Here is an 18,396-nt window from a genome sequence, read left to right on the forward strand (position 1 = left end):
CAAACATGTGGAGGTGGGAGTGAGCCATGAGACTACACGGGAAGACCATTTGAGGCAGCGGGAACAGCAGTGCAAAGGTGTGAAGCGAGAGTGTGCCTGGAGCGTGGAGGCTTGTGCAGCGACGGCGAAGTAGGCCCGGGGAGCAGCCGCAGGAGGGACGCTGGGTGTTGGCTTTGTCTCTCAGAGAAATGGGAGCCACTGGAGGATCCTGAACAGTGGAGTGACAAGATCTGGCTTCCTTTCTGAAACAATCACTCTGGCTGCTTGATTGAGAAAGGACTGTGTAGGGTGGCGGTAGGGAGATCAGTTAGGAAACTCTTAGAGTGATTTAAGTGAGAGAAGAGTTGGACAGGATGGTAGTTGGGGTGGTGACCAATGATTACTTTCTTTTTTTTTAATAAATTTATTTATTCATTTATTTATTTTTGGCTGCATTGGGTCTTCGTTGCTGCGCGTGCGCTTTCTCTACCTGTGGCAAGTGGGGGCTACTCTTCTCTGTGGTGCACGGGCTTCTCATTGCAGTGGCTTCTCTTGTTGCGGAGCATGGGCTCTAGGCACGCAGGCTTCAGTAGTTGTGGCACGTGGGCTCAGTAGTTGTGGCTCGTGGGAGCTAGAGCACAGGCTCAGTAGTTGTGGCTCACGGGCTCTAGAGAACAGGCTCAGTAGTTGTGGCGTGCGGGCTTAGTTGCTCTGCGGCATGTGGGATCTTCCCGGACCAGGGCTCAAACCTGTGTCCCCTGCATTGGCAGGCGGATTCTTAACCACTGCACCACCAGGGAAGACCCAAGTGATTACTTTCCATTTGTATTTTGAAGGTAGAGCCAATAGGATTCTCTGAGGGATTAGATGGGAGGTGTAAGAGAAAAGAATGGGGACTTTGGTTTGAGTAACTAGAAGGATGGAGTTACTATTCAATGAGGAGGGAAAGACTGCAGTTGAAAGCCATTCTTGTGTGTGACGTCCCTAAGAAGTCGAGATGTTGCGTAGTGGGTTATATAAATCTGATGTTCATGGGCGAGATCAAACTGGAGACATAAACTGGAGAGTTGTCAGCACAGACGTGGCATTTAAAGCCATGAGACTAGATGACATGAGGAGATACAGGTAGAGAAGCGGTCCAAGCCCTGAGTCCTGGAAGCAGCAAAGCAGATGGAGGAGGAGCAGACACTGAGAGGGGAGGAAATCACAGGGGGACGTCTTGGAAGTAAAGACAGGGCTTCACAGAGGAGGGCGTCACCAACTCTGTCAGCAGCTGCTGAGGTTCCAGTGAGATGAGGAATGAGAAGTGACTGCTGGATTTAGTGCTGTGAAGGTCACCGGTGACCTTGACAAAGGCAGTTTTCATGGAGGACTGGGATGCAAAAGGCTGACTGGAGTAGGTTCAAGAGAGAATGGGAAGAGAAGAATCGGAGAAAGTGAAGACATTCTTGTGAGGAGTTCGCTATCATGAGGAACAGGGAAACAGGGTGGTAACTGGGGGGCAAAGTGTGGGTCAAGACAGATTCTTTTCAAGAGAAATTTCAGCATGAAATAAACCAGCAGAGGGGAAAAATTGATGATCTAAGGTAAAGAGGAAAAAATGGCTGGCACAATCATCCTGAGCAGACCAAAAAGGGTGACATCCACTGTGCAGGTGGAGGGGTTGGCCCAGTTAGACAACTTGAGTAGGAACCTCTAGGAACCAGACGGAAAGCTGAGTATGTGCAAGAAGAAGGCAGGTAGATGCAGTGTTGGGATTTTGAGGAGGTACTGACTGCTTCCATTTTCTTAGTGAAGTGGGAGACAAAGTTAAGTGGCTGAGAGACAGGATGGGGGGGAGGTGTTAGAGTTTTGAAGAGAAAGAAGAAGGTGTGAAATGGTATCCAGGAGAGTGGGAGGGAGGATGAGTAGCTGGAGACAGGAGCTGCATGTAGTTCATAGGAAAGAAACGCCAATCTTCTTAACAGAAGGTAACACAATCCCTGTGTCAGCGGAACATGTGCTCTCAGAGGTAGTTTTTAGGATCACAGGTATTTTTTAGAAGTGGTGAGAAGTTCACCTGAGCCACCTACAACCTATTTTAGTTTCCCACATGACAATGTACTGTGGGAAATGGCCACCAAAAAGCTTTTCTCTCTTTGCAAAACTAATTACCCCAAGCTGAGAGCCTTTGCCTTTTTTCACTGTCTTATCTCTTAATCACTTGGATATTGCAAGAGCCTCCTAGCTGGGCTCTTTGCTGGGCAGGCTCTCAACCTGCCCCATTTCACCCATCCTCCATGATGCACCCAGACTACAAACACAAGTCTAATCATGACAATCCCTTGCTTAGAACCCACCAAGGACACTCACAGCCCAATTCAAACTTATGGGACTTCCCTGGTGGTGCAGTGGTTAAGAATCCGCCTGCCAATGTAGGGGACATGGGTTCGATCCCTGGTCTGGGAAGATCCCACATGCCGCGGAGCAACTAAGCCTGTGCACCACAACTACTGAGCCTGCACTCTAGAGCCCGCGAGCCACAACTACTGAAGCCTGTGCACCTAGAGCCCGTGCTCCACAACAAGAAAAGTCACCGCAATGAGAAGCACGTGCACCGCAACAAAGAGTAGCCCCCGCTCGCGGCAACTAGAGGAAGCCCACATGCAGCAATGAAGACCCAATGCAGCCAAAAATAAATAAAAAATAAATTAAATAATTTTTTTTTAATTCAAACTTATTTCAGCAAATACATGGGCTTCTAGATCTGGTTTCTGCCCACTTCTCTACCTTTATCTTCCAACAATTCACTATCCTGAACTCCAGATACACAAAACACAGCTTCTCAAAACTGACCAAGCCCACACCAGTCTTTGTGCCTCTGTCTAGAAGACCCTTGGCCCCTCCCTGCCTAGTGAGCATTACTCATCTCTAACATTAAAGACAAGCATCGTTTTGTCTAGGGAGCCTCTTTCCTAGCTGTCCTTTCCCTTCCGTCAGAGTTAGGGTCTGTCCTCTGTGTCTCCCGAAGACTCAGTGCATCCCTGGGTCCGCAGAGCCACTGCCAGAACAGTGCAGCAGTGAAGCACCTGGGCTTTCGAATCAGACAGCCTAGGGGGCATTCGGGCTTTGCCACTTACTAACCAGATAACCTTGGGTGAATTACTTAAATTTTCTAAGCTTTAGTATCCTCGTCTGTAAAATGGAGTTAATAATAAAAGCACCCATCAGAAAGGGCCATCTGCAGGATTATACATGCTAATGTAACTAAAGTACTTAGCAGAAGGCCTGGCATAAAGCACGTCCTCGACAATCTTCCTACAATCTAAGACTCTCCTAATCTTCTGCTGGTCTCCAATAGTGAGTATCTTAGCTCAATGGACATTGCTACTCAAGGGAGAGCAATCATGCCATGGTGGGCTCCCCTGTCATCTTTAGTTCTTCCCTAATGATATGATGCCTAAGAGGAAATAGGGAAAGTGGGCTGAGCACCATGTAATCAGGCCCCATTAAAGTCTTGAGACATGGATCCATTCCTCTCCTACCAAGTGATAAGGATGATGCTCTAGGGCTTCCCTGGAGGCGCAGTGTTTGAGAGTCCGCCTGCCGATGCAGGGGACACACGTTTGTGCCCTGGTCCAGGAGGATCCCACATGCCGTGGAGCAGCTGGGCCCGTGAGCCATGGCCGCTGAGCCTGTGCGTCCAGAGCCTGTGCTCCGCAACGGGAGAGGCCACAACAGTGAGAGGCCCGCGTATCGCAAAAAAAAAAAAAAAAAAAAAAAAAAGAGTGATGCTCCAAGGTCTCTATTAACCCTAAAGGCTCTAAACCCATGCTGGCACAACGGCTCATGATGAGCAAAATGAAATGAACAGGCATAAATATTAAAATGTAAATTTACGTTCAAAAAGTCAATACATTCGAAATAGGACAGATACATTTTAAAAGCAAACTCAATCCAAATCAGATTTGTTTGGCACTTGGTGGAAAGGTTAATACACTCAGCCCATCCAACTAGAAGTCTAGGGTCCAGAGCTCAGAGGTGACAGGTCTGCTGTACCAGGCACTGGCCAGACCACATCTGGCATGTCGTGTTCAAGTCAGTGCAGCACATGTTAAAAGGCACACCAACAAACAGCACATCCAAAGGGGGAAATAAATGGCCCCATGGGAAACTGCACAGGGAACAGGTGGAGGTACCAGGCACATTTAGCTTAATGAACAGAAAACTCAGAGAGGACACCACAGGTGATTTCAAATATCTAAAGAGCTGCTATGTACAGGGGTCTGAGGCTTCTCGGGGTAGCTCTTGAGGGGATACCCAGGGCAAGTGGGAAGGAGTTACAAAGAATCAGATCTTGGTCTTAGGTTAGAGTTAGGTCAAACCTAACTTCCCTTCTGAAGGCAGCTGCCTTACACCCAGCACCTGCTAGGGACCAGCCTTGCACAGATAATGGTAGCCTACTCCATTCTGACTGGATCAGAAAGGGACATCTGATCAAGAGAGCTCTGGGCCCGGGTTGGGCAGTGGCCTACAACGTGTTTTGGCCCGTAAACATGAGCTGGTACAACCCAGTTGTTTCTCTTGGCAATCTGGTCTAAGAAATCCCAGAAGTATGGCGGTGAACAGAGGGAGCGGAAGATGAAAGGATGCCACGGGGAGAGAGGACAAACCACAAGGGGTTCAAGCCAACTGAAGTGATAAGGAAGCAGAAACAGCGAATACGCAGGTGCTCTCAGCAAGAGTAAAAGTTCAGAGTGGAAAGAGGAAAAATGCAGCCCGGAGCAGAGAAACAGAGATGTCATGAGAGGAAGAGACAGAGAGACTGAGCCCAAGAGAGAGACAGAGAGAAGTCAGTCCTACAAGCTACCTCGGCTCCTGTAACTTTTCCCTTCCCTGCCTGGCCAGGTGTACTCTCATAAACAAACTCTCCTTTCTTCTCGAGGTAAATTAGTGGATCTCTAGTCCTTGTGACCAAAACAAGCCTAACTAGAATATCAATTCTTAAAACTATTGAAGTTTCCTGTGACGGAGAGGGCTGACCCTCAGAGCAGCGCACGCTCCATGCTGCATGACCACACAGCAGGGAAGATATGAGAGGATGTCTTCTCTGGGTGGGAGGCTGGACCAAAGACCTCTACAGGTCTTGCCATTTGCTGGCCTGTGATTTAGGACATTAGTCATCATCCTTCTATGCTTTTTCTTTTTTTAAATAGCACTTCCACAATCTATCGTCATAACCTCCTCCACAACACAGATAAGGTGAGTGCTAATGAGTTAGAACAGAGGTAGTGGAGTAGAGAGAGGTGAATGTTCCATGTGCAATGAGGAAACCAAGGCTCAGAAAAGTTAAATGACTAGGCCAAGGTCATTCAGGTGGTAAGAGACAGAATCAGGATCTCCAAACTTTCAGCTAACTGTTCTTTCTAGAACTCTATGTAACTCCCTCCTTCATTCACGTTTTGCCATAAATCTCCCTGATCTGAGACATGTCAGTATAGACCACTGTGCAGGGAAATCTAAGAGACACCCCCCCAGCTGCCCCACAAGCCCCAGTTCTCTGCTTACCAAGGTGCTTCTGCAGGAAGGCCAACATGGCCCGCACCACAGTTTCCTGACCTTTATAGGGGTCCAAGCTCCCATGGGTTTGAGCGGAGAAGAATTTAGCAATCCAGTTACCAGCCACAAAAGGAAAGTCAGTTTGACTCCAATGAACAGAACCACTAAAAGAAAAGAAAAACAAGTATCTGGTAGGGCTCTGGAGGCTAGGGCACATAAATATTTAAGGACCTACAATGTGCAAGGTGCTTTACATGCATTATCTCACTTAATTTTCACAACAATCTTGTAAGGGAAGTATTTTCCTCTTTGACAGACCAGAGGAGAGAAATGATCTGCCCAAGTTCACACAGCTAGTAAGGGATGGAGCTAGGATTTGAAAGGAGGTATACCTGGCTTCAAAGCTGCTTCAATTCCTAGACCATAAGGCCAGAGTATGCAGGGAAAAGGCGGAGTCAGCTGGAGAGAGGATGGGGCATCGAGGCGAGGTCTGCAGCACCTGCCATTCCCACGTTATTATAAACTATCACAGACCTGCCATTCACACGTTATTATAAACTATCACCCCATGGTTTTTACCCAGTGACTTCTGAACATTCACAAAACTTATCAGCTCCATCTTTAGCTCCGAACTGTACACAAAGTAAACAGGAAAAAGAAATAACTTGCCTTTAAGTAATCAGAAAAGTTAGGGCAAGTGCTTGTAAAAGAGTGTTTCTGGATCAGAATTTAAGTCCTTTGACATCAAGTGCACTTAATTTGAAGGTGAAATTCTCACTATGTTCATTTCTAGCTAAATTACTCATAACTAAATTTACTAGTCAATTCAATGAGGGAAGGAAGATCTAAATGTTAAACTCTATTTGATATCATGCAGAAAAACTGACTTTAAGAGGGATTATCTAAGGCACATATGAAAGTAAAAAGAAAAATATAACGGATACTTGAGTATCCAGCACTCAGTTTAAGAAATAATATATTGTCATGAGTTATATCCAGGGACTTCCCTGGTGGTGCAGTGGTTAAGAATCCGCCTGCCAATGCAGGAGACGTGGGTTCGATCCCTGGTCTGGGAATATCCCACATGCCGCGGAGCAACTAAGCCCATGAGCCACAACTACTGACCCTGTGCTCCAGAGCCTGTGAGCCATAACTACTGAGCCCATGTGCCACAGCTACTGAAGTCCACATGCCTAGAGCCTGTGCTCCACAACAAGAGAAGCCACCGCAATGTGAAGCATGTGCACTGCAATGAAGAATAGTCCCCACTCTCCACAACTAGAGAAAGCCTGTGTGCAGCAACAAAGATCCAACGCAGCCAAAAATAAATAAATAAAATAAATTTATTTTTTTTTAAAAAAGAGCTAAATCCGCAGTTTTTGTGTAACCCTTCCCAAATGCTCTCCCTCCCCTCCAGAGGTCACGGTTATCCTGGATCTGAATGGCTTAGGGAAACTGTCAAGCAGTCCTCTGCTGTTATGAAATCAAAATGAAAGGAGAGGGGCTGGCCCCAAGGAAGACAGCCTGGGCCAAGATGGGCAAGGGAAGAAGCCATGGCCTACTGAGGAGATCCCTAGCAGTCCGGGCTTTGGATCTGGCATTTCAACCACCTGAATGAGTCCATAGGTCCATGACATGTAGTTACTTGTCACTTCACTGAAATAGGACCTGGGATCCTTGAATCATGTGGGCTATTTGGCTCAAGTACAGGGCAGGACCAAGTCAGAGACTTGTCAGTGAGACTTTAGTCCTGCACCTGTAGCTCTAAGCCACTTCTTATGTAAAGTTCATTTCTTTTTTTTTTTATAAATTTATTTTATTTTATTTATTTTATTTTTGGCTGAGTTGGGTCTTCATTGCTGCACATGGGCTTTTCTCTGGTTGTGGCGAGCAGGGGCTACTCTTCATTGCAGTGCGCAGGCTTCTCATTGTGGTGGCTTCTTTTGTTGTGGAGCACGGGCTCTAGGTGTGTGGGCTTCAGTGGTTGTGGCACACGGGCTCAGTAGTTGTGGCCCACAGGCTCTAGGTGCAGGCTCAGTAGGTGTGGTGCACGGGCTTAGTCGCTCCGCGGCATGTGGGCTCTTCCTGGACCAGTGCTTGAACCCGTGTCTCCTGCATTGGCAGGCGGATTCTTAAGCACTGCACCACCAGGGAAGCCCTAAAGTTCATTTCTTAAAGTCACTCAAAATCTTCTCTCTGAAAAATGCCTCCTAAAATCAAACCATCTGACAGTGTTGATGATGGAAGTGAAGAGAATGTGGTTTCTCTCAGGCAGAGAATAGGTGGTTCATGGAAGATACCTGAGTTTAGGTATTCATGAAGGTCTCTAAAAATCCATCTTGTGAGTGTCAAAGGTCTACTATATCCATACTCTTCAAAAGACTCAATAAAATTCCCAAATGAGATTAGAGATTCCTGGAGTCCACCCAGACCCACACCTCTTCCTCTCTAACACATAATCCCATAATACCCTGTCATAAAGTCATATAAACTTGTGAATAAATCACTGTAGGTGGAGCTAAGTGGAAAAGAAGGACAGACATGAAATTCCAAAGGAATTAAGATTTTGAAATTCAGGAGGTATTTATGTATTCTATCAATGGGTAGAACTTCTGGATAAATTAGAGGAAACTACGGGAGCCACAGCTGAGTAGAAAATGCAGCGGACACTGGGGATCATGATCTTGGAGTTTACTCACAGGACAGTTATGATCCTGGATTGGTCATGCTGGGCACAAATCTTCTTCATCAAGTTGACACTCTCCATTGTCTGGAATTTCTCAGCATTGATGAAAAATATAGGGCCTCTGGCCGTGGGGTAAAAGTCATGTTCCAGAGGAAACATCCAAGCATCCAGAGCCACAGCACACCTGGAACAGGACCAGACATGTGGAACTGCCATGTAGAAACTCAAGCAAGAACAATTAGGGTAGTTCTCCCTTCAATGGAGTAAAAAGCTCAGAAAGCCAGGAAGGGGAACCAGGGCCCATACCCTTCAGTTAGGATCTTGGATAGAGATCACTTTTACCTGTCGCCAAAAATCCTTCTAGATTTTTAAACTCTCTGAAAACAAGGATCAGACCTCCTCTTGGATCTACTCTCAGGCAGCTGACCTGAGTCACACAGAATGGCACTTCCTTCATTCACTCATTCATTCGTTCACCTCATCAAGTACCTACTATGTGCTTAGCCTTGTGGTGTGGATCTAGAGATAAATGACACAGTTGTTGCTCTCCTGGAGCTCCCAGAATAGCAGTGGAGATAGAACACACAAGGTAGCAAAATACAGTTTAGTGCCCTGATTGCACAAGCTGCTAAGTAAGCCCAGAGCATACGTGGCAGGAACGTCAGGGAAAGCCTCTTTGGTGCCACAACTCAAAGTCATGGCCAGTTTGTCCAGCAGAAATCTCTGTCACCAAGGGCAAAACTAAGGCCTCCACCCCCAATGCTCCTCCAGTCCTCCATCTCAATAAAGGACAATCATCTTCCACTCAAATGATGGACACACAGATGAAAAACCTTGATTCCTCTTTCCTTCACCTCAAACATCACTAAGTCCTGAAAATTCTAAAACCTATCCTGACTCCCTTCACTTCTCTCCATCCCACTACCTCCGTAGCAAATCCCTCATCTCTCACCTTGACTCGGAAATAGCCTCCTTCTACTTAGCCTCCTTGTTTCCAGTCTTATCCTGCTACACCCCACTCTTCACATAGTGGTTTTTAAATGTAAATAAGATTTTTCTATACTTAAAACCTTTCAATGGTTTCCTGTCATACTTAGAATAAAATCTAACTTCCTTACTCTGGCCAAAAGGCCCCATGACGGGGCCCCTGTTTATCTCCCTGATCACACCTTGAATCGCTTCCCCCTCGCTCACTATGGTCCTCCCACACTGAAACAGCAAGTTTCTTTCCACCTCAGGGCCTTTAGCTGTTCCCTCTGCCTAGAATGACCTTCTCCTAGACCTTTATGTGGTTGGCTTCTTTGCCTTTGAGTCTAGCTTATGTCACTTTCTCCAGGAAGCGTCCACATACTCCATCCAGCTTATTAGCCTATTTTACTTTCTTCGTTGCACTTGGGTGCCAGGGATTTGATTACTTGTTTACTAGTCTCCTCCCACAGAAACATAATTCCATGAAATCAGAGACCTTGCTTTCTTCTTCACCACTGAATCCCCACCTCCCAAAACAGTACCTAGCACAAAATACATGCTGAATGAATGTACGGTGTGTGGAGCTAACAGCAGCATCACTGGGAAACTCACCGAAATCGGGTCTCCTTGGCCAAAGCCAGAATAGCCGTGGCCCCTCCAAATGAATGGCCCATTACAGCCACGCGGCTCATGTCAATGCTGCCCTGAGAAAGGTCAGAAACACAGGGGTGCATTTTTAGGAACTCTTCAAGGGCAAGAGGAAGAAACAGTGAGACAATGATGCAGAAACACAATACAGTGGGCAAGACCTCCAAAACCACGGTATTAAGCGCCTCTTGCCCACTGGAGAGCAACGGGTCAGGCCATCCCTGGACTGAACAGCCTTCTGTAGGCAGGAATTCTGAAAACCACATTTTTCATCTTTATTTTAATAATCTTGCCACCTATAATATCTGCATGAGGTAGATATTCAAATATCTATGAATAAATGGATAAACAGAAATTATATGACCTATCAGTATAAGAGCACGTTAAGAATAAGAACTCTCAGGAATTCCCTGGCAGTTCAGTGGTCAGGGCTCAGCGCCTTCACTGTGGTGGCCAGGGTTTGATTCCTGGTCAGGAAACTAAAATCCCGCAAGCTGCATGGCGCGGCCAAAAAAAAAAAAAAAAAAAGAATAAGAACTCACTTCATTTAGATCCTTGCCTTATAACCAATCCAACCAGAGGGACGGATGGCACGTGCACCAAGTCAAGGACACAATGGGGGCGCTCCTACTGCCCCTCCACTTTGCTCTGAAGCAAGGACTGCTTGTACCAAAACCAACTCAGGTTCTACTTCCTCTGACATCTGTCCTGACTTTTATCTAGCAAAGTGAGCCTGCTGGCTCTAACGTGCTCTGAAAGCATCTATTTCTGGTTGTCCCCAGAAGCCTTCAGGACATGGTTATATAAAGAACCACTACAGCTGCCTGCTAAGGGGCTCAAAACACCTCTCCAGGATTTGCTGCCCAGCCTCTGCCCTGAACCTATGCTCTCCTTTGCTCTTCCCAACTTCTATCCCAAGTTTGTGTATCTAAATTCTCCCCTCTTTGCTCAGTACCTTTGGGTTGGTCAAGGTCTCTTCAGCTTTTTTAATAAGTTAATATATTTACATAACTCTAAAATCAGGAGTATATAGAGAAGTCTCCTACCTACCCTATTCCCTGTCCACACAGTTGCCCACTCCCTACCCAGACAGGTAAGTTGCTTGCGTCTTTGCAGAGCTTACTTATGCCTACACAGGTAAACATGAATATATACTTTCCCCCCTTTTACACAAGTGATAGTGTATCTTACTTGTTTTACATAATAATATTAGTACATAAAGAGCTTCCTTATTCTTTTTTACAGCTACATGTGATTTCACCATGGTACAGACAGCTAGTGATCACCAAAACTGTTCTTCTTCCTGGACACACAGCTAGATTCTGTTTCCCAGCAGTTAGATGTGGCCTTGTGACTTGATGTGAGTGATAGTGGTCTTGTGATAGAATATGAAAGTGATTATCTCCATTTACAGGCATGGTCTATAAAAACTCTTCCATACAAACCTCCATGCTCTTTCCCATTCCTGGCTTAACGTACATGGTGAAGTTGGGTTTCACAGGTGGAAGAGGGTAGAGCGATTAGAAGAAGGGAGCCTGGATCCCTGAGTCAGTGCTTGCATAGAAGCACCCATTTTGGACGTCATGTGGGAGAGAAATAAATTTCTCTTTGTTAAGCCACTGAGATTTGCGGCTTACGTGTTATAGCAATTAGCATTATCCAAAATAATACATCCATTGTTCCATAATCTATTAAACCAGCTGTGGTCACTTATGGGTGAACATTTAGGATACTATCAATCTTTTGTTATTACAAACAACACTGGGATGAATAACCTTGTACATACATCATGTTACATGTGTGTAGGGACGTGTAAAATAAATTGCCAGAATTGGACATTGCTGGGTCAAACACTACGTGCATTCGTGCTGTTGAGAGCTATTGCCAAACTGCCCTGCATGGGGCAATCTGCACTCACACTGGCAACGGAGCAGAGAATACTTCCCCACAGCTTTGCCGACAGGGTGAGTAATCAATTTTTGGATCTTGCTCAATCTGATAGATGAAAATGCACTTAGCTTTTTTCATTCTGTATTTCTCCAAAAGGCTGCCTCTTAACTAATCCAACTACACATAGCCCGCCATCCCCCGATGTCTGTCTCAGGCCCACAGGCCCACAGGCCTGAACTGCGGTGCCTGGCCCTGCTTATCTGGTGAGGACTGATGACATACACCATACAGCAGGCAAAGCTCTCTAGATTTCAGGTCCTGCCTTACCTCTTGGCCATTCAGGCTGATGTTTCTTCCTGGAAGACTTTTCCAGAGCCTTTAAAAGATATTTTCTAAAGAGGCTTTGGGGCACACTGCATAGGCAAAAAGCCCCAAATTAAAGTTTGACTCTACCACTTGCTTAGCTGTGTAACCTTGGGCAGATACTTAGCCTCTTAGATCCTTGGTTTCTTTCTATGTAAAGAGATAACAATGCATCTGTTTGTGAAAAGAGCTCTTATCATAGGAAGTCCTCATAAAGGAGTAATTATTATATATTTTTATATATATATATGTATATACCATTCTCACTCATACAATGGAATATTACATGGCTATTAAAAATCATGCCATAGGGGCTTCCCTGGTGGTGCAGTGGTTGAGAATCTGCCTGCTAATGCAGGGGACACGGGTTCGAGCCCTGGTCTGGGAGGATCCCACATACCACGGAGCAACTAGGCCCATGAGCCACAACTACTGAGTCTGCGCGTCTGGAGCCTGTGCTCCACAAGAGAGGCCGCGATAGTGAGAGGCCCGCGCACCGCGATGAAGAGTGGCCCCTGCTTGCCACAACTAGAGAAAGCCCTCGCACAGAAACGAAGACCCAACACAGCAAATATAAATTAATTAATTAATAAACTCCAAAAAAAAAAATCATGCCATAGAAAAATATTAACTGGAATAAGAAGACATTCATACTGTGACATTCATACTGTTCTGCTAAATGAAGAATAAGGCCACAAAACAGCTTGTATTAAATAGTAACATTACTGTTTTTAAAAAAATGCATCTTAAAAGAACTGGAAGGACAAACATCAAAATATCCAAAAATTTCGTTTCTTTTTCCTTCATGCTTTCGTGTGATTTCTTGGTCCTCTAAATAAAGCCTGAGATACTTTTGAAATTATGGAGGAAAGGACTGGATAGGGGAGGAAAATGTGCCTTCATAGGCACCAAATTCCATGGGGGGGACAGTTTCTCTCCTCCTGGGGGGTTCTTGGGATTCCTTTAAAGGCAGGAATGAGCATGCAGTAGACAACACACGTTGTACGCAGCTCCATAGTTCTTCCTTTGCAGAACAAATATCACTCCCTCACCCATGCGGCCCCATGGGGCTGTCAGTCCTGGTGCTCAGGTTCCCCTGACCTGGAAGTGGGTGTATAATGTAGGCAGGCCAACCAGAATACCCTATCCCTCTGGCACAGTGACTGGCCCGGAAGGGGCATGTGACCCAAGCAGGCCATGGCCTTTCCAGATTGCTGAAAGCTACCAGAGTTTCTTTTCCTTTTAGGTCTGGAGCTGAGTTGAGATGCAGGCTTGGAATATGCCAGCAACCACCTTTCTTGCCTAATGGAGAGAGTCTGGTGAGAATGAAGCCCATATACACAGAGTGGAGTTGAGCCGGGAGAAGGGAGAGAGTGCCAGAGCTTTGATGACAATGTTTGAGACCCTGGATCTAGCCATACTGGCCTGAAGCCAATCTGCTTTTAGTCTTCCTATTTAGTTGGGCCAATAAATTCTCTTTTGGTTTAAGCTAGTGAGTTAGGCTTCTGTTATTTGCAAGCAAGAAAGTCTTGATGAATAAAATGTGCTCCAGGTCATACCAACTGCTGCCATACCTTCAAGGTCATCAGATCCAACCCGCCAGGCATGGTGTTGAGGACAGTCTGCCCAGCAGCGGCCTCTTGCAGGACAGTTAACACCCTCAGGCACTCGTTTACCCTCTGATGCACCTGCAATAGACAGTCCCCGTGGGAGCTGGAATACCGCACAACCATCCAGCGGGGATCTCACTCCCCTACAGAGCCAAGGAAGAACGCAGAGATGACGTGCCCATGCACATCTCATCCAGCACTGTGGTCCCCACACCCTGAGAAAGGCTTAGCTCCCTCACAGCCACACACGTAAGCACCATATAAAAGCACAACGAAGTCAGCCCTGCTGTTCAGACTCTACCTACCTACCCGTGGTACACAGGGGTATAATATGGGTATACAGTGTGCCATATGAAAGCACTTTGACAACAAAAGGACACAGATGTGTTCCTATCATCAACCCAGTACTGGATTCCACTTGCCCACTTATAGCACATGTCTATTGTTTTTGTCTGCCTAGCACTGACCTGCCCCTACTTCTCCTGTTAACCCTGACTTTTGAGGATTGCCCCTCCCCAAAAACATTTAGCAATGTATTTCGGATGGGAACTTCGTATTTTGGTACTTCTCCCCAGCCTCGGAGTCTCTATCCAGGATTTTTCATCTTGCACCTTGGGGTAGAAGTTGGGGACAACCCCAAAACAGCCCTATTCTCTCAGATGGTGAGGGCAAACATGTGCAACCTCATAAGGTAAGCCAGTCAGCAGATGAGACCAACCAGCAGAGGGACAGAGATAAGAGTGAAAAACAAGTCCCAATGGCATTTGAGTCTGGTTCTAGCAGTCTTGCCCTTCCCTTGTCTGCTTATATAAGCCAACCAATTCTCCTTTTTGCCTAACAAGCTTAAGTTGGGTTTCTGTCACTTGCAATTCTAAGAGTCTTGATTAATACCTCATTTCTCTAACGTGACAAGCTCAGAACCACTATGACCAAGATTTTAAGAGAGGTTAGTTCAAAGTCTTCTTAGTGAGTGTTTTATAGGGAGGACAGGCTTAGTAACTCTCCCTCCGCACTGGCATAAGCCTACCTGGCAATTCCGGACATGGAATTCCTTCTCCCCTTCCTCAGTTTGACGGTGGGGGATCCATTCCTCCTCCAGTGACTTGCTGTTGGGCTGGTTCTCCTCTGGGGGCTGCTTGCAGAAACAGGTTGCTGCAGCTGACCCATCCCTGCAACACATGAGCCACCAGAGAGAAACCAGAAGACACTTGGACTTATTTCTCCCCTTTACCAAATCCTCCTTTTCAGCCAAGACATTCTAGATTATCTTTTAGCTAATAGGGAAAAAGATCGGGGGCACACATAGGAGAGTAGAAAAAAATGTGGAAAAAAATGTGGATTTTGGAGACTGACCTGCGTTTGAACCCCAATTCAGCTATGTCACTTTCAGCAAGTTATTCAACATCTTTGAACCTTGGTTTCCTCACCTTTAAAATGAATATAACCCCTACCTTGCATAGTGTTGTGAGGACTAGAAATAATATATCTATAGGGAACTAGCCTATACCCTAGCCCACTGCAGGCACCCAACCCCTGATGGTTCACTGTGACTATCATCCCTCACCTGTGCTCTGGTACAGCAACCACAAAGCCATGGGAGGCCAGCTCCATGCAGAAGGCTGAATACAGTGTCCTAAAGATCCAGGAAGGAACCGAGAGAAGTGATCAAAAGAATGGCCTACCCTTAGCCCCTAGTCCAACCATGCTCTGCTAGTAGCCATCTCAAAAGATGGAATGGAGGAAGTTTCATTTGCAGCAGCCCTTGCCCAGGAGCTTTTTCCAGCCAGCATACCCCTGCTCTCACCAAGGCTCCAGTGTCCTCCTCCAGGGAGCATGTGTAAGTCAATCCACCGTGTTTTTCAACCCCATACACTGACGCATCTCCTCCACCCCCAACCCCAATAGTTTGGCTACTTCAAACAATTGCATTCTTATTGTCTATATATTGTATGTCTCCCAAATTAGTTGGTAAGCTCCTTAAGGACAGGGACTCTGGCTATTTCTTTTTTCTTTTTTTTTTTTTTTTTTGCAGTACGCGGGCCTCTCACTGCTGTGGCCTCTCCCGTTGTGGAGCACAGGCTCCGGACACGCAGGCTCAGCGGCCATGGCTCACGGGCCCAGCCGCTCCGCGGCATGTGGGATCCTCCCGGACCAGGGCACGAACCCATGTCCCCTGCATCGGCAGGTGGACTCTCAACCACTGCGCCACCAGGGAAGCCCTGGCTATTTCTTTAATATTCAAATATGCATCTGAGATTTAGCATGTGGGTTTTTTTGGTCTGTCCTCCAACTTCCCAGAAAAAATATGGCAGACACTGCTAATTGCCTACTCCAAACACCTATTTTTCCCTTCCTCCTTAATAATAGAATCTAATTTTCAGCTGAAGACACTGTCATGCAAAAAAATATGACATTTCCCAGCCTCTCTGCAGCCAGGTTTGTCTGTGTGATTAAGTTCTAGCCCAGCAATAGAAATATAATGCTATCCTCCTAAGTAATTTAAAACTTTCTAGTAGATATATTTTTAAAAGTAAAAAGAAACAGGTAGAATTAATTTTAATAATATTTTTATTTAACCCAATATAGCCAAAACATCATCATTTGAACATAAAATCAAAATTTTTTAATTAATGAAATATTTTATTACATTCTCTTTTTTTTTCATATGAAGTCTTTGAAATCCAGTGTGTGTTTTATACTTATAGCACATCTCAGTTTGGACCAGCCATATTTCAAATGTTCAATATGCACATGTGGTTAGAAGCTACCGATAATGGACAGAGCAGCTCTAGTCAATGGGATGTAAGCAGTTGTGTTATATAGAACTTTCAGGAGAGTTCTCCCTTCCTATTGCATAGACTGCAGATATAATGGTTAGACCTAAAGCAGCCTGGGTCATGAGATACCCTTAGAAATAGAAGCTACACATCTAGTTTTCTGACAGCTTTGTAGAACTATCATATCAGCTCTGTGTACTTCTGGCTTTCTTTTCTTTTTTTTTTTTTTTTTTTTTTTTTTTTTTGCGGTACACGGGCCTCTCACTGCTGTGGCCTCTCCCGTCACGGAGCACAGGCTCCGGACGCGCAGGCCCAGCGGCCATGGCTCACGGGCCCATACGCTCCGCAGCACATGGGATCCTCCCGGACCGGGGCACGAACCCACGTCCCCTGCATCGGCAGGCGGACTCTCAACCACTGCGCCACCAGGAAAGCCCCTAGCTTTCTTTTTATCTGAGCAAAAAATAAATTTTATGTTATTTAGGTCACTATTATTTGGGGGTTTTCTGTGAAATACAACTTACTCAGATCCTAATTGATGCGGAAAGTCAGTGTCTTAAGTTTCTTTTCACCTTCTCACTTCTCTCAGGGAGGCAAAGAACTGGACTTGAGAGCCAGAGATTTCTGATCCCTTCCCACTTTAAACTGTAACTTTGGACAAGTCTGCCTTTCAGAGCCTGTTTGCTCATCTGTAAAATATGCATCCCCCTCCCCACGTACCTCACAGGACTGTGTGGGAACCAAAGGAGACAGAGGCACATTACAAATGTCTAGGTAATGTTTAAATATATATACTCCTCCCTGGGATGGGAAGCCAGAGGTCTGTGACTCATGGGAAGGATTTCAGGTCCTGAATTAACCACAGATGCAACAAGAGGAAACCATGTCCCTTTACCTCCCTGCCCCTTTTCTTGGAATTTCACTATGGTTAATGAAGAGTATTTATAACTGATTCACCCCAGTTTATTGAGATCTGAAGCCTCAATACAGACTCTTAGTCCAAAAAGACCACTCTAAAGTCATGTGTTCACCTGCTCTCTCTATAAAATATCTGTCAGCTTAGGAAATAATATTTCTTAGCTTCTTTTCCCCACTAGACTACAATCTGAAAGCAGGGTCTCCATTTTATTCACTACTGCATACCCAACCCCAGCATAGCACATAGCAGGTACTAAATTTACTGAATAAGAAATCAACATTGAAAACCATCTTGGACTTCCCTGGTGGTGCAGTGGTTAAGAATCTGCCTGCCAACGCAGGGGTCATGGGTTCAAGCCCTGGTCTGGGAAGATCCCACATGCCACGGAGCAACTAAGTCCGTGTGCTCTAGAGCCTGCAAGCCACAACTGCTGAGCCCATGTGCCACAACTACTGAAGCCCGTGCACCTAGAGCCCGGGCTCCGCAACAAGAGAAGCCACCGCAATGAGAAGCCCGCTGGCCACAACTAGAGAAAGCCCGTGTGCAGCCATGAAGACCCAACGCAGCCAAAAATAAAAATTAATTAATTAAAAAAAAAAAAAAGAAAATCATCTTGCTGCCTTTCTAGCCTCATCTCCACATCTGCTCTCCAATTCCTGCCATGCGCTACAGTTATGTGAATCCATATTCAGTCTCCTCCAGTGGATGCAAATTCCTTGATTTGTTTATTTCTATATGTCCCACCTTCTTTTCATGCCAAGGAGCTGGCACAGAGCAGGTGCTCAACAGATACCTGCTGAATGTATGGAACCTAGCAAAACATAAATATTCATTGGGAAACTACTATTTTCCAGGTAATGCCCTAGGCACTGGGAAAGATAGAAGACAGACATGGTCTCTGCCTTTGTGGAGCTTACAATCTAGTTAAAAAGACAGACATTAAAGAATAATCACATAAGTAATTAATTCATTACAATTATGTTAAGTACTGAGAGGTACAGATTGTCTTATGAAAGC

General features: G+C 45.6%; 1 protein-coding gene across 3 annotated transcripts in view; it reads right to left on the minus strand.

Moving 5' to 3' along the window:
• Nucleotides 1–18,396, minus strand: part of PAFAH2 (platelet activating factor acetylhydrolase 2) — a 32,356-nt gene that overhangs the window by 4,310 nt on the left and 9,650 nt on the right. The window contains exons 5-10 of one of the 3 annotated variants that reach the window (XM_060089197.1): nucleotides 15,248–15,316; nucleotides 14,711–14,852; nucleotides 13,648–13,761; nucleotides 9,785–9,876; nucleotides 8,217–8,387; nucleotides 5,527–5,681 (exon numbers count right to left, since the gene is read on the minus strand). In XM_060089197.1, the coding sequence (XP_059945180.1) occupies nucleotides 5,527–5,681; nucleotides 8,217–8,387; nucleotides 9,785–9,876; nucleotides 13,648–13,761; nucleotides 14,711–14,852; nucleotides 15,248–15,316 (743 nt within the window). The remainder of the gene's footprint in view (nucleotides 1–5,526; nucleotides 5,682–8,216; nucleotides 8,388–9,784; nucleotides 9,877–13,647; nucleotides 13,762–14,710; nucleotides 14,853–15,247; nucleotides 15,317–18,396) is intronic. The other 2 variants (XM_060089199.1, XM_060089198.1) reach the window with 2 other exon arrangements.

The sequence above is a fragment of the Mesoplodon densirostris genome, chromosome 2, assembly GCF_025265405.1.
Source record: "Mesoplodon densirostris isolate mMesDen1 chromosome 2, mMesDen1 primary haplotype, whole genome shotgun sequence".
Classification (NCBI taxonomy): domain Eukaryota; kingdom Metazoa; phylum Chordata; class Mammalia; order Artiodactyla; family Ziphiidae; genus Mesoplodon; species Mesoplodon densirostris.